A 13,811-nucleotide genomic window follows, 5' to 3' on the forward strand; every position below is an offset into this window, starting at 1 on the left:
GCAAATAAAGAATTGCAAGTTTCTTTCCTCCTAGCTCTAGTGTGATAAGGGAAAACCCAATCAGTTCCTGACAGCAGTTCAGACCCTCAACATCTATCTACCTCAACACCTAACTATTGATAAGTACAGCTAAGTTATATCTTTGCAACTAAACTCCCAACCTAGTGATACAAACAGTGTTGGCTGTTAGGCTAGGAAGCCTCAAGTGACAAACCATTCATTGTAGTACTGTATAACTTTGTGCCCGCCGTTTCACCGTTGACCCAATGGACCAGCATCAAGTCCCAGGAGGTGACCAAGCCCCAGGATGGCTCCAGGATGACCCTCAGCCGGCCCCAGCCGAGTACCGCAAGCTGATGCTGAGCAATCTGCCGGAGTTTAGAGGGCCGCCCAAGCAATCCTGGTCGGCACATATCCGCCGACTTGAGATGTCATGGGCGGCTTACCGCGTGCCACCTCATGATTCCCTCAACCGCCGCAACGCCCTACTACTGTCATTGGTAGGGCAAGCGGCGGAAATGGCGTCCCATCTGTTTGGCGAGGCAGGCCAAGCCTTGACCTACGAACAGGTCAAGACCGAGTGTGAATTGCTATTTCGCCCTGCTTTTGAATCCCAAACGCTTAAACAAGCGTTTAGGGATTACAAGCAACACTCGACAGAACCTATACAAGCGTACATATCAACTAAGTGCGCCTTGTATAGGGACGCCTACAACCATGAGGATCTTGAGTTGTTGGTGGACGAATTAAATCGTGGAATTCGTAACGCCAATGTAAAACGCCTCATGATGAACCATGAAATTGCGAGTGTACCTGAGTACACTCGCAAGGCCATGTTCACCGTGACCATGGTTACTAAGCAGCTGACGGAAGGTGTGTGCTTAGTGGACTCGACCGACGGGCTGACTGGATCTGCCTGCATCCAGTTGCCCCAATATGACGAGTCGGAGCCAATGGAGATTGGCTCCTTGGCTCCGGGTCTCCACCAGATGGGGAAGGTCGCTCCAGATGACAAGGTTCCAGGCCGCTGCTACCGCTGCCAGGGGAGAGGCCACCGAGCTCGAGACTGTCCAACGCCTGTGGAAGTTAGCCTAGAGGAGAGGCGCACCCAGCCACGCCGTGACCGTTCTGCCAAGTGTGAGCGTTGCCACTATGACGGTCACACGGCGGCCGATTGTAGAGCTGACTGGGCCCAGGTAGCCAGCCGCAGGCGCACCGCCGACAAGGGTGCCCCTCCAGGGAAGCCCAGCAGAGTGGCCCATATGGAAGGGAGCGCGCCCCCAGCACCACCACCGCAAGCAGCCGCCCCCAGAGCTGCGGACCGAGCCGATGGGATGCCGCAGTTCGGGACTGTCCCAGCTAGGATCAACGTACTGGGCGGCGCGGCTGAACCCAACCGGGTTGGCCTAGGCTTCAGTCTTAACCATCTGGGGCCAGAGCTGATACAGCCCAACAACATAGCCGAGCCAGAGGTGCTGAGGCCCCAGCCTTTCAGCCTCAACATGATGGAACCTGCCCGACTGAGCCTACCCAGCAAGAGTGGAAGCGCTGCCCAGCGTCCCTGAGACGGTGTATGGGGAGGCCCTGGCAGCCGCTGAACGAGAGAGGCAGGAGGTGCTAGCCAGCACCTCTGCATCGATGTATGGGACGCCACCCGGCGTCGCCACCTGGGATGATGGGGGGGTGCTATCCAGCGCCTCCCACCTGGTGCCTGGGGCGACAACCGTCGCCGCCACCGAGATACCTGGATCCTGGAACGAGCCAGCCTCCAACCTGATGTCTGGGGCGACAACCGTCGCCGCCACCGAGAGACCTGAGTCCTGGAACGAGCCAGCGGTCCCAGAGGAAGGGGTGACACCCGTCACCCCCAGCCAGCCAGCGCCACCAGTCTGCAGGGAGAGCCCAGCTACATGCCAGCCAGCGCCACCAGCCTGCAGGGAGAGTCCAGCTACATGCCATCCAGAGCCCTCTACCAGCCAAGGGAACCCAGCTGCTCACCATCAGGATAAGTTGAATTTGTTAAATGTGTTGTATCCAAAATCTTGTAAACACCCAGCCTTGCCTGTGCCCCCTGCACCTGAGGCTGGGGAGATTGAAATTTGGGAAAATAAGGACTTGCCTGTGCCACATGCACCTGAGTTCCTAGGGCAGGGGAGGGCATTGAGTAAGGGCGAGCCTGTGCCACATGCACTTCAGCCCCATGCCACTGGGCATGCCTTGGACCAGGGAAGGGAGCACTTAGGGCTAGGGGAGCCGACACCCAGGCAAGTGCCAGTCGCTTGCCAGTCTGTCATTGGGGAGGGTATCGGGGTGCCTCGGCCGCATACAGATAACGCTCAATGGAAATTTGTATCTAGCCAGGAGCAGCCCAGCCGTGTCCAGCCCCAAGAAGCAGCCGTGACCAGAGCCGGAGATCCCCAGCCGCGTGTACGAGGAAGATGGTTACCTGGAAGCCTCTCCCATTGGTGGATGGTCCTGTGGGGCCTCCTGCTGGCAGCCGTGTGGCCTACAACCAGCTACGTCCTGGTGGGGTGGGACTGTGCCAACCCCACCCATGTCACGTCTTACAATAAAGAAAAGATGTGTGACACGGAGCCCCTACACCAGGAGGTGCCCCTGGGCCATGAAATACACGTCCTGCAGCAAGTCAAGGTGAGGGAAACCACTGGGTTCAGCTGTCAGCTCACCGTGTCCCAGTGGACATTCAGGTGTGGGGTATGGGGTCACCTCAAGGTGACCTCGGTCCCCACCCTCATGAGGCCAACCAAGATAGACCCAGAAGCGTGCCGAGACCTGGCCAGGAACCGAGTATACACGTTGCCAGGCAAGACCCAGCCACTGACGTTCCAGCTGAACCACCCCCTGTTCTTCACCATCGACATGGTGGGCGCCCTCGTCAACAGCCCCGAGGGGGTGGGTTGCGAGGGGGAGGACGTCCACTTTGAGGGCCAGCTATACCGCAATGAATTAGTGCTCCAGGAGCGGCGGCTGCTGGTCAAGGAGGAGACCTATGTGGTGGAGGATGGACGGGTGGAGTCCCAGTCTGACCACCTGACCCTCGAGTGTCCCCATTCTGAGCTGTCCTGTATCACTGGGGAAGCAACCTACGTGTGGGACCACCTGGGAAGAGATTGCCCCTTGAGGCTGATCCGCAGCCTCCAGCCCAGCCTGGTGAGGGATGTATATCTGGTTGACCATCAGGCCCAGTTTTTTATCAACATGACCAACCCCACCTCAATTGTGAACTGCGACTTTGAGGCCCATGCCACCAACCATCCAGCGTTGTTCGTGGCAGCTGACCCAGCCGCGGCTGCGCTGCCCAGAGTGTCGGCCAGGGATGTTGACGTTCCCCTTCAAGCACAGATCCATGCAGGTTATATTGGGTTTACCCTGGAAACGCGCATGAAAAGCACTGCAGCGGAAGAAGTAGCGGCCAACTGCTGGAAGCTCCAGCAACTAGATCCGGCCCACCCGGTGCGTGTCCAGGGGAGCACGTTCTCGGTACTGAGGGGAGACATCCTGCTGCAGCTGACCTGCCAAAGGCACAAGTATGTTGTCCGCGAACACCAGGAGTGTTGGGACAAAGTGCCAGTGGAGCCCACCGGTTTTGTAGACGCTGTGACACGGGTATACAGTGAGCACGCCACCAAGATTCCCTGCTCCTCCACCTACCCCCTGACTGTGCACGCGGAGGAAGGCTGGATAGAGTTAACCCCTGCTCCCAAGAAGAGGCCACCCCCGCTGGATACGCCTAAGCAGTTGTTGACAGAACCCTTAGATGACTTCAGTTCAGGTGGTTTGTATTCGCAGGCTGAGTTGAACGACTGGCAACAACTGCTGGCGTTCCCAGCATACAAGAGTGCCATGCTGACCGGCCTATCCTATGGCTCCTGCGTTCAGCAAGGCAGCTGTTCGGCCACAGGAGACCATGGGATAGTGTCCTACAACATTGACCGACTGGCGGAGGAAGGAGAGGCAGCCCTGGATGTCTGGGCAGGATTTAGACAAGCCATCCACGAGTGGGGAGATGGCGCCGCCATACTGTGCTTGCTGTTGCTGATCCTCAAACTGCTGGGGGACCTAACCATCATTTCTCTGGCAGCAGCACAAGGATGAGTCCGGGCAGCCCTGAATGCGATATCACAAGTGTTCCTGTACCATCCAGCTTTATATAGGAAAGCGCTGGCTAGAGCCAGGCTCAACCATGCCAAGTCCCGGGACTTTTCAGTGGACTGGGATGCCATTCCCATCGGCAGGGAAGCAGCCGAGGAAATGGTGTCTATGAAATCAACTGACAGCGGGCATGACCGCCCAGGTAGGCCAGGACCGCCCTCTGGCCGACCCCGCGGCCCCTCAGGAGGACAGGCCGCTGCTCAGACAATCAACCTGGCAGCCAGTGCCCCAGCCGCTGCCAACAACAACCCGCAGGTCCCACTGCTGACCGTTCCAGCAACAACTGTGCCACCAGCAAACCTGATACCTGCCGGCGCTGACCAACGTATCCAACCCAAGTCAGCCTCTGCCTTCTATCCCACATTGGGAGCCCATCAACCCTAAGAAGATACTCACCACTAGGATTCCATTGAATCATTATCGTTTGTATATATTTTAGCCCTAAGGAGCGGGCCGAAGGCCTCAACCACTGTCGGAAGTCTGATAGGGAAACCACCTCCCAGCCTTCCGAGGGGAGAGTTGTGGTATTCGGCAACCGTGAGCCATGTCTATGGCACCCCTGATCTGGGGTTCGGTGGAGGGTCAATGGCCCTCCCCCGAGTCCTGGGGAAGGGGTCTAGTGACCCCCTCCCTACGCTTAGAATTAATGATTTGAATCTGTCATGTTTATTATGGTTAACTGTATTCTTAATTCTCCCCCACCCTTTCCAGGGATGGGGGAATCATTATTGCCCAAACTGACCATTGTATATGTATTATTTATGCTTTCATGTTATGATTATTTATTCCTATCCATGTAATTATTGTTTGTTGTATATAGCTTCAGTATCTCTTAACCCTTCAATAAAGTGACAACTGAAAATAGATGTTGATCATTATCTAGTGAAAGCTAGAGAAGCGTAGCTTCTCTATAGTAAGGTGTCCACGTCTGTCACACTGCCGTAATCTAATTGAACTCCGGTGTCTGCCATTTATCCTCGGCGGATACCACATTTGCTGACCCTTGGTCAAACACACTTGATGATAATTATGACAATATTTCAGAAAATAATACCAGGGGCTGTGATCAGCAAATTAATTACATTTGTAAAAGCCAAAATGAAGGTGTCCTAACTTTTGTGATTTTCTAAAAATAGCTAGTCGTTGGTTTTAGTAAGTAATATATGTAAAGTTATCCATAGAATTTAGATATGCCATCGTTTTTTTTGTAGACCTCTTATTTTTTAAGTAATTTTTTTTTTTTAATTAATTTGGTTTTAAGGTACTAAAACGCAACAAAAAAAGAGAAGAAAATTGCCATAATAACATAAATAGTAAGATCTTTAATTTGACACCTTACATTTGGAATTCTGTAATTAATGAAGAAATCTATAATGTTGAACCCTTTCAATCAAAACTTTGAACTTTGGGAGCTTGCCACAAATGGGTTAAAGAAAAATCACAAAAGTTAGGACACGTTCTTTGGATATTTTAGTGTGCTTAAAACTTGTTTTGTTTAGTAACTAAAGGGAAGTGGAGAATAAAGGAAGGGGGGGGGGGTAATGGGAGATGTGGGAAAATTTTTACTTATAATCATTAGTCAGAATCCTAGTCCCTTGTCACTGGCTAATAAAAAAAGCACAAAAAGTGAACAGTGTTTTATCCCTGCATTTTATCAACATTATAGGAAGTTTAAAATGTTGATAAAATTTTCATATTTTATTAGTTGTTGATTGTATACGAATTTGGAGTTTTATGAACAAATTAAGACAAAATGGAGGTAACATTAACAGAAGAACAAATCACGGAATACAGGTATTTTGCAACATCCAGTGAACACATTGTTTGGGATTAACTGAGATGGGTTCTTAAAAAAGAATACCGCGTTTTTTCGACATTTTTTAGACATTGATTGATTGAACGAAGACAATATATATATTATATTAATCAATTCTATTTTTCCAGAGATGGGTTCTTAAACAAGAATGCCGCGTTTTTCGACATTTTTTAGACAATGATTGATTGAACGAAGACGATATCGTTATACAAAGTATACAACTTAAGAATTCAAAATTTTAAAATTATTATTTTAGCCATTTGTATAATGTCTAATCCAGCTCTAAAAAGATGCATTAATTAATATGCAGCAAAAATGAATTGAGGATAATTTGTTTTTCTTCTATAAAGGCTGTAACAACAAAAGCGATTATACAAATGGCTAAAATAATAATTTTAAAATTTTGAATTCTTAAGTTGTATACTTTGTATAACGATATCGTCTTCGTTCAATCAATCATTGTTTGGATACTCAATAGTACATAATATCAGTACTTCCCTTATCCCAAGCTCCTCTGCAATGAGCGTCATTTATTACGGTGACTTAATTTGGGACACCTGCCATACTCGGCGAGGGTGAGGTAATTATGAGTAGCTCTCATGAGATAGCGGGTCAAGTCATAATGTGCTTGAACGTGGAGCTTGATAGCCCTAGTAGCTATACAAAAGTGTCTCAGCCTACTCCATGACTACTTAGGTCCAATCCCTGAAAGACTATGGCTAATCAATCAATCAATCAAGAACGTCTTAATAAAAAGTCCAATATCTTCTTCTTGTGAATCTAACACTTCTAACCTAAGATAAGTGAAGTATCACAATTATGTTTTGGTCTGTAATTATTCTTGTTCCCAAAATTTCTCCAATTCGTTGGTTTATAAACTTTAGGAAGGGGTAGTTTTGTTTATCTTAATTTTGAGTGTGCATTAATCTATATCCTTTAATATTAATTATCAGGGAGGTTTTTGATTACCTGGCGAGGGATGGAAACCTAAACAAATCAAAACTTGGAACTGCACTCAGATATTTAGGTAAATCCTGTTATTAATTTTGTAGAATTCTGTCCAGATTTTTTGCTATAATTCAGTTAAGATCACTGAAACAGCTGTACATATTGTGATCACAGAAACTTTAACCAGTTTTTGAATTTTAAATTTTTTCTTTTTTTGGGGGGTGGGGGTGCAGTGGTAGAAGAGAGAGGAAGTTTGAAGAGACATTAAGGAATTACAAATAAAACAAGGATGACAACATCCATAAAAGCGAAGCACTGAAACGGTAGGACAAACGGACATTAACACTTGTATAGTGTCATAACTGTATAATCATAATATAAATGTATAAAAGTCAAAGCAAAATTTTAAGTAAATTTGTTGAAAAACTGCTTGATTCAGGATAATGTTTATGGACATTCTTACATTTTTAGGACTTGATTATAGAGTTGCTTCGCTTATTAAATTATACTTTGTTGTCCCTGGAATTAATATACCAAAAATCAGATCAATCGGATGATTAGATCACATAAAAATTTGTTGTTAAAAAATTAAAAAAATTAACATGTTTAAAATGGACGTACGGACATTTTGGTGATGATTATAGAGTTGCTACGCTTTCTAAATCGTACCTTACTACTAAAGGAATCACCATGCAAAATTTGAAATCGATAGGACAATTCTAACATGCCAAAATTAACGAAAAAAGCTATCCGTTACGGAAGTACGGACGGACGGACGTACTGACGGACCGACCTTAATTATAGAAAAGCTTCGCTTTTAAAAATTTGTTTAAGCAATCATTCAACTAATTTCTAAATTTAATTAATCAAAATTATTTTCTAATAGGACAAACCCCAACAGAGGAAGAGATAAAAACTATGCTTAGCAATATAAATCAATCAGGAATATAGAATTATTTTCATTGAGAACTTTTTAAAGCAATGAAATCAATTAATCAATCTATTAGTTACAATATTTATTAATTAACTATATCTGTATAAATATTTATGCTGTAACACTAAATATTGCGTCGTTTCGCATATTCTAAAATAATGAATGTTGCGTCATACATATTTTTCTCCATTTATATATTTTGTAGATGTTTTATGTTTCAGTAAAGGGTAGTGAAGGAGAAGGAAAGCACCAAAAAGGGATGGAAGGGAACAGGGGAATGGAGGTTAAGAAAAGGGTATGTTATTGAGTAAAGTGTTGGGGAAGTAAAAAGAAAATAATGAAGAGAGGAGTTTTTAAATAGCTTAAAATTAGAATACACGCCCCCCCCCAAAAAAAAAAAGAGTATGGGGCCCCCCATACTCTTTTTTACTCCCCTCAACCTAGATTGAGTATAAAGTATATCTGACATGAAAAATATATCTTCTAACCGGTTTATGATAATAACAATAATAAAAGGAAAATCTCATTATTCGCTCTTTTTTTAGGTGCAACTACAAATCCTAGCGATTTTAAAAGACTAAAAATGATAAAAAGATTTTATCCCCCATTATAACAAAATTAGCATAATATTCGAAATGTAAACCTAGATATTTAATTATATCCAAAATGATGCATTTTTCTATAGCCATTAAATTACTAATAATATTTGTTAAAAAGTATCGTTAAATTGGACGGTTTTCAATGTAAAAATGACATAAAAACGATTAAAATAACCATTATTCTAAACCCATTAAATTACTAATAATATTTGTTGAGAAGTATCATTAAATTGAACGATTTTAAACATAAAAACAACGTACAATACGATTTAAAAACCGCTATTCTATAGCCATTAAATCACTAACAATATTTGTGCAAAATTGTCTGTAATATGATGCATTTCAGAATGGCTGAGGACCGACTCCAATCTAGCGGATATAGCCATATATAGTTTATAAAACTTTGGGTACCAAATGTAATCTACAGTCCAATGTTTACAAATGGTTATAAAACTTTGGGTACCAAATGTAATTTACAGTCCAATGTTCACTAATGGTTATAAAAGTTTGGGTACCAATTAGTCCTGATTTAATATTATTTGCCTTATTTATTATAGAGAAATAGAGAAAATTGCCTGTAATATGAGGCATTTCACTGATTTTAATCTAGCGGATATTTATCGGTTGCAAAGCCATACTGAAAAAAAAAGATCCCTCATTCATGGAAATATTTACAAGGTAGAACATGTTGTATAGTTAGGTTGCTAATATGGACCTCATTTATTGGTAAGGGGTAAGGGGTTGGGGGCAGACCCACTTGGCAGGATTTATGCTAGTTTTCATTTACTAGGTTTAAATTTAAGATCAATTATTTTTTCCTGTAACAAATTAAAGTAGTTGGTAGTCTCTGTATAAAATTTCATTAATATCACATTCACATGAATACAAAAAAAACTTATTACAATCGTAAAAAACGACACTAAAAACCATAAACCCCAAATGAAAATAAAAAAACATTTTTAAAATAAATTATTTCAACTGTTCACGTTATCGTCAGCTAAGGGGTTAATACGAGCCCACTTATTGAAACCATTTTTAAGATTTTTCATGAAAGCGAAAGTGTTCCCCATTTTCAGGCCATGAAGGGGGAGAGGGAAATGGCCACAAACCGGTTAGAAGATATATTTTTCATGTCAGATATACATTATACTCAATCTCAACCTCCCATCTCTTTTTAGAGGCAGAGAATAGGGGTCGATGACAAATTAATTCCACGCTGTATCACGGGATGGGGGCGTGATTGAAATATGTAGTATACTCCTTTGATTAAACTCAATTTACGGGTTTTTATATAATTGCAACGTAGTTATAAGACTTTTGGTAGCAATAAATTGAGACGTTGGGTATCCCTCTAACTGAACCGATTTTTGATTAGTCAACGGTCTAAATTTGTCTCGGCCAGGATATGATTAAAAGCCTAAATCGGCCAAGGAATAGCCGAGTACAATATTTTTAAACTTAAAAAATTAAAAATAAAGAGCTAAATGATTTATTGTGTCTTTCTCTTTTTATCGACAGACGCACTTGGATATATTATTTTCATAATTAATTATATGTATTTCCCATGTTAACGTCACCTTATGTGTAAATTTGGTGAGCCACAGTATTGAGTAGCGTTGTTAAGTTAGGATGGAAGAATTTTGTAATGAAAGCAAAAGTGGGGTAGAGGATAAGGGATGGGGTAAAACAGGTTATCATAATGTTTTATTTTCTTGACTTTAAGTTAAACTCTATCAGAATAGGGAAACGGAGACGGGAGGTGGAGACAAGGAGCAAGGGATTTGAACAGCGAGAAAAGGGAGAGTCAAATATTCTTGCCAAGCAGGCAGGCGTGTCGGGCCAGTTTCTTGCCACAGGCAGGCAAGCGTGCTGGGACACATTATATGTTGGTTGGGAAAGAGATAAGGGAGATGAACGCAAGGAGCAAGCGATATACACAAGGAGAAAAGGGGAAGGTGCCATTAATACTAGAAATGGTTGCCAACTAAAAATGAAAATAAGATTTCTAATATTTTTTATAATCCTTCTAGCTTTCTTTTACTATTATATCTACGAGTAATATTTTAATACCACATCCTTTTACATTATTAGAAAAATGTAATTTCTAGTTGGCAACTATTGAATGCTTACCCCTTTTCTCCCACTTCATATCCCTTGCTCCTTGCTCACACCTCCCCCTTCCATTTCCCTATCATGTGCCTTAAAAGAGAGGTGGGGGAGTGGGGAGTGAAAAAGAGTATGGGGGGGCCCCCATACTCTTTTTTTGGGGAGGCCGTGTATTCTCATTTTAAGCTATTTAAAAACTCCTCTCTGATATTTGCAATTATTTAACATTACCGACAGACAAAGGAAAAAATAAACTGACAGACACAAAAACAGATTTAAAAATTTAAATAAATCTATGTATAAATATGTAGACATTGATCTGAGCCAGTTTCTTGAAATAATGTCCAACAGAAGTGGTTTAACTACAGGAATTTTATCCTTAACTCATAACATTTCATATATTTTAGCTAACTATTGTAGCAACTCTATATATCTGCACTTTAGTATGTTAAATGTCCAAATTACACAGCTTCCCTTGTAGAAAATTTGCTCTTGTTCACAAAAAAAGAAAATAGCTAAAAACCATTGCAGGACCTGTAGCTATATTCTTTGAAGAGTAGAGACCAATCGGTTCAGCAGTTACTGAGACCTTAAGCTTCAGACGGAGAGATAGACATACATACAAACGAAAAGTCAGATGGACAGACAGACAGACAGACGGACAGACATACGGACAGACGGACAGACAGACAGACAGACAGACAGACAGACAGACAGACAGACAGACAGACAGACAGACAGACAGACAGACAGACAGACAGACAGACAGACAGACAGACAGACAGACAGACAGACAGACGGACAGACGGACAGACATACGGACAGACAGACGGACAGACAGACGGACAGTCAGACGGACAGACAGACGGACAGACAGACGAACATATATACATCTTCAAAGAATATTGATGGTTTTAAGGTTTATCTTTGACAGATTCTGCTGAGGAAATCAGGGAAGCTTTTATGGTATTTGATTTGGATGGAAATGGAACTATTCCTGTCAAAGAACTAAGGTACAAATTGGTATTAATCAGGGATCTTAAGGGATAAGACAATAGCCGATAAATTGATGTTCATTCCTTATGATACACAAATTTACCTCTTCTGTAGATTACAAATAGTGGTTGAAACGTTTGGACACTGAACTAATTAATCCAACTAATCAAAATTCAAAAAGTCCCGAAGATTGTTTAGCCAACGAATAAGAAAACGTTACTATAAGACTTTTAGGACTAGTGTAATAAACCTCTATTAATGCTTTTATAATACCAACATAAAGTTTTAAGCTTCAAGATGGAGAATAGCATTTACATACCTTTAGTTTTTTTAAAGTAGCTTAATATGAAAGATCTTTCCTAAACAACCAACCCTTTGATTTTGTCCTAGCTCTGCTTAAAACTATTAATTGTGAACGTTTGCCTATTGATGCTGGGGTAGATACAATTGTTGGATCTACTGCAGTTCACGGTAAAATATTGTTGGTAACGAATATTGCCAAAAATCTATGCATTTTAAAGGCTGCTAGCTGCCAAACGGCTGAACGTACAGATCATACACGCACACCATTTTAAGCGGTATAAGAAGGCCTACAAATAATCTGGAATAGCCAAGATCCAATGATGTACAGGGAAAGCTTCACTGAAAGAAAAACGCGTAAGATAGGCATTTTTTGCGCAATTCTCTGCACTGCGAGATAATTATGCAAAATTGATTTATGGCTATTCCAGATTATTTGTAGGCCTTCTTATGCCGCTTAAAATAGTGTGCGGGCATAATCTGTACGTTCAGTCATTTAGCATGATTTTATATGCTGTAGTTGAAAATTAAAAGAATTTAATCTTTTTTTTTAAATCAGGGTAATAGTATTTTAAATTTATTTGTAAACTTCTTATTTAGGTATCTTATGACGTCTTTGGGCGAGAAATTAAGTGATAAAGAGGTGAACACAATTAAATTTACTAAGCTCTATATAGTGCCTATGAAAAGTGGATAAATTAAAAAAAAACTTTAGGTATCCCGAATGACGTCATATTAGAATAGTCCATTATCCTAATATGACGTCATTCGGGATTTTTCGGCCAAAAGTTTAAAAATGTATTCCCCTTTTTTATGGGCACTATAAAGAGCTTCAAACTTGACCAATGAAACAAGAATAACAGCATCTATAAGTTGTGAAGCATAGGCAAATTTGTCAAATATGTCAAATATGTCAATATGCATGATTCATTCCTTTAGATTGTTAAAAGCTATGCAAAATCCATTTTCAAAAAGAACTGAAAATCTGTTCTGTGTCATCATTGACAGACAAACGGACAAAGTGATTTATACAGTAGAGGATAAACAGTCAGGTAAATCTACACAAAAAATTTCAACCACCACATACTTCTAATAGCAGCCGAGTTAATCTTATTCCTTCAACAGTTTTTTTTAACTGAAAGCTTGTTTACAAAAAATCCGTTTATCTTTAAGAGCGTACAAGAAAATATCTTTTACCTCAGGTCGGACAGGTAGACAGACAGACTGACAGACCATTTCTTCCATTTTTATTCTATGGCATTATAGTTTCGTTTCTCAAGCATAATTGAAACATTGCTGGTCCAAATGAATTTCGTACTTTTCAGAGAAGCTTTATAAATGTCTTTTGGTGGTTTTAAGCTATTTTTCTGACCTTTATAATCGAAGCAACTCTAAAGAATAACTTTAGTTGTGTTTAATTCTTAGGTGAATGAAATGATAGAAGCCGCTGGGTATTCCGCCAATCAAGATACTATTGAATATGAACAATTTATATCTATTATGATGTCCAAATAAAAATCATTATCAAATTAATTAAAATTTTATCTATATTGCTGTGTTTTTTAATAAGCATAGTTATTTCTCGCATCGTATTATAAACAGCTTTTCGCGGATATATAATGTACAATTATACTCACATAAGCACTAAGAGATATAAGTTTTCCGGAATTGTAATGTAGGGAGTAGATTTGAAATCTGCATCAAATTTTAAGGATTTTTTTTATAAAATTCGTTTTTTTGTATAATTCTTTATCTAAAAGCGGAAATACAAATTAAGTTAATTAATTTTGGCATCTGTGATTGGTGGATTTAAAAAAATCTGCGCTCTGATTGGATGTCGTATATCATTCAACCAATTAGAGCGCAGGTAGTTTAAAATCCACCTATCCTATTGGTCAAAATTAATTAACTTAAAATGTATTTTCGCTTTTAGATAAAG

At 41.5% G+C, this 13,811-nt stretch overlaps 1 protein-coding gene across 1 annotated transcript; it reads left to right on the forward strand.

The window, feature by feature from the left end:
- Positions 1 to 5,873: 5,873 nt before the first annotated feature.
- LOC145325583 (uncharacterized) lies at positions 5,874 to 13,411 on the forward strand. The gene is made up of 7 exons (XM_080168550.1): positions 5,874 to 5,967; positions 6,943 to 7,016; positions 7,824 to 7,878; positions 10,886 to 10,940; positions 11,507 to 11,589; positions 12,473 to 12,515; positions 13,298 to 13,411. Exons 1-7 carry the CDS (start codon positions 5,927 to 5,929, stop codon positions 13,385 to 13,387), a joined length of 441 nt encoding a protein of 146 aa, XP_080024676.1. The 5' UTR covers positions 5,874 to 5,926; the 3' UTR covers positions 13,388 to 13,411.
- Positions 13,412 to 13,811: the final 400 nt, after the last annotated feature.

Source organism: Acartia tonsa, chromosome 8, assembly GCF_053477335.1.
Source record: "Acartia tonsa isolate MP-2025a chromosome 8, ASM5347733v1, whole genome shotgun sequence".
In the NCBI taxonomy this organism is placed as follows: Eukaryota; Metazoa; Arthropoda; class Copepoda; order Calanoida; family Acartiidae; genus Acartia; species Acartia tonsa.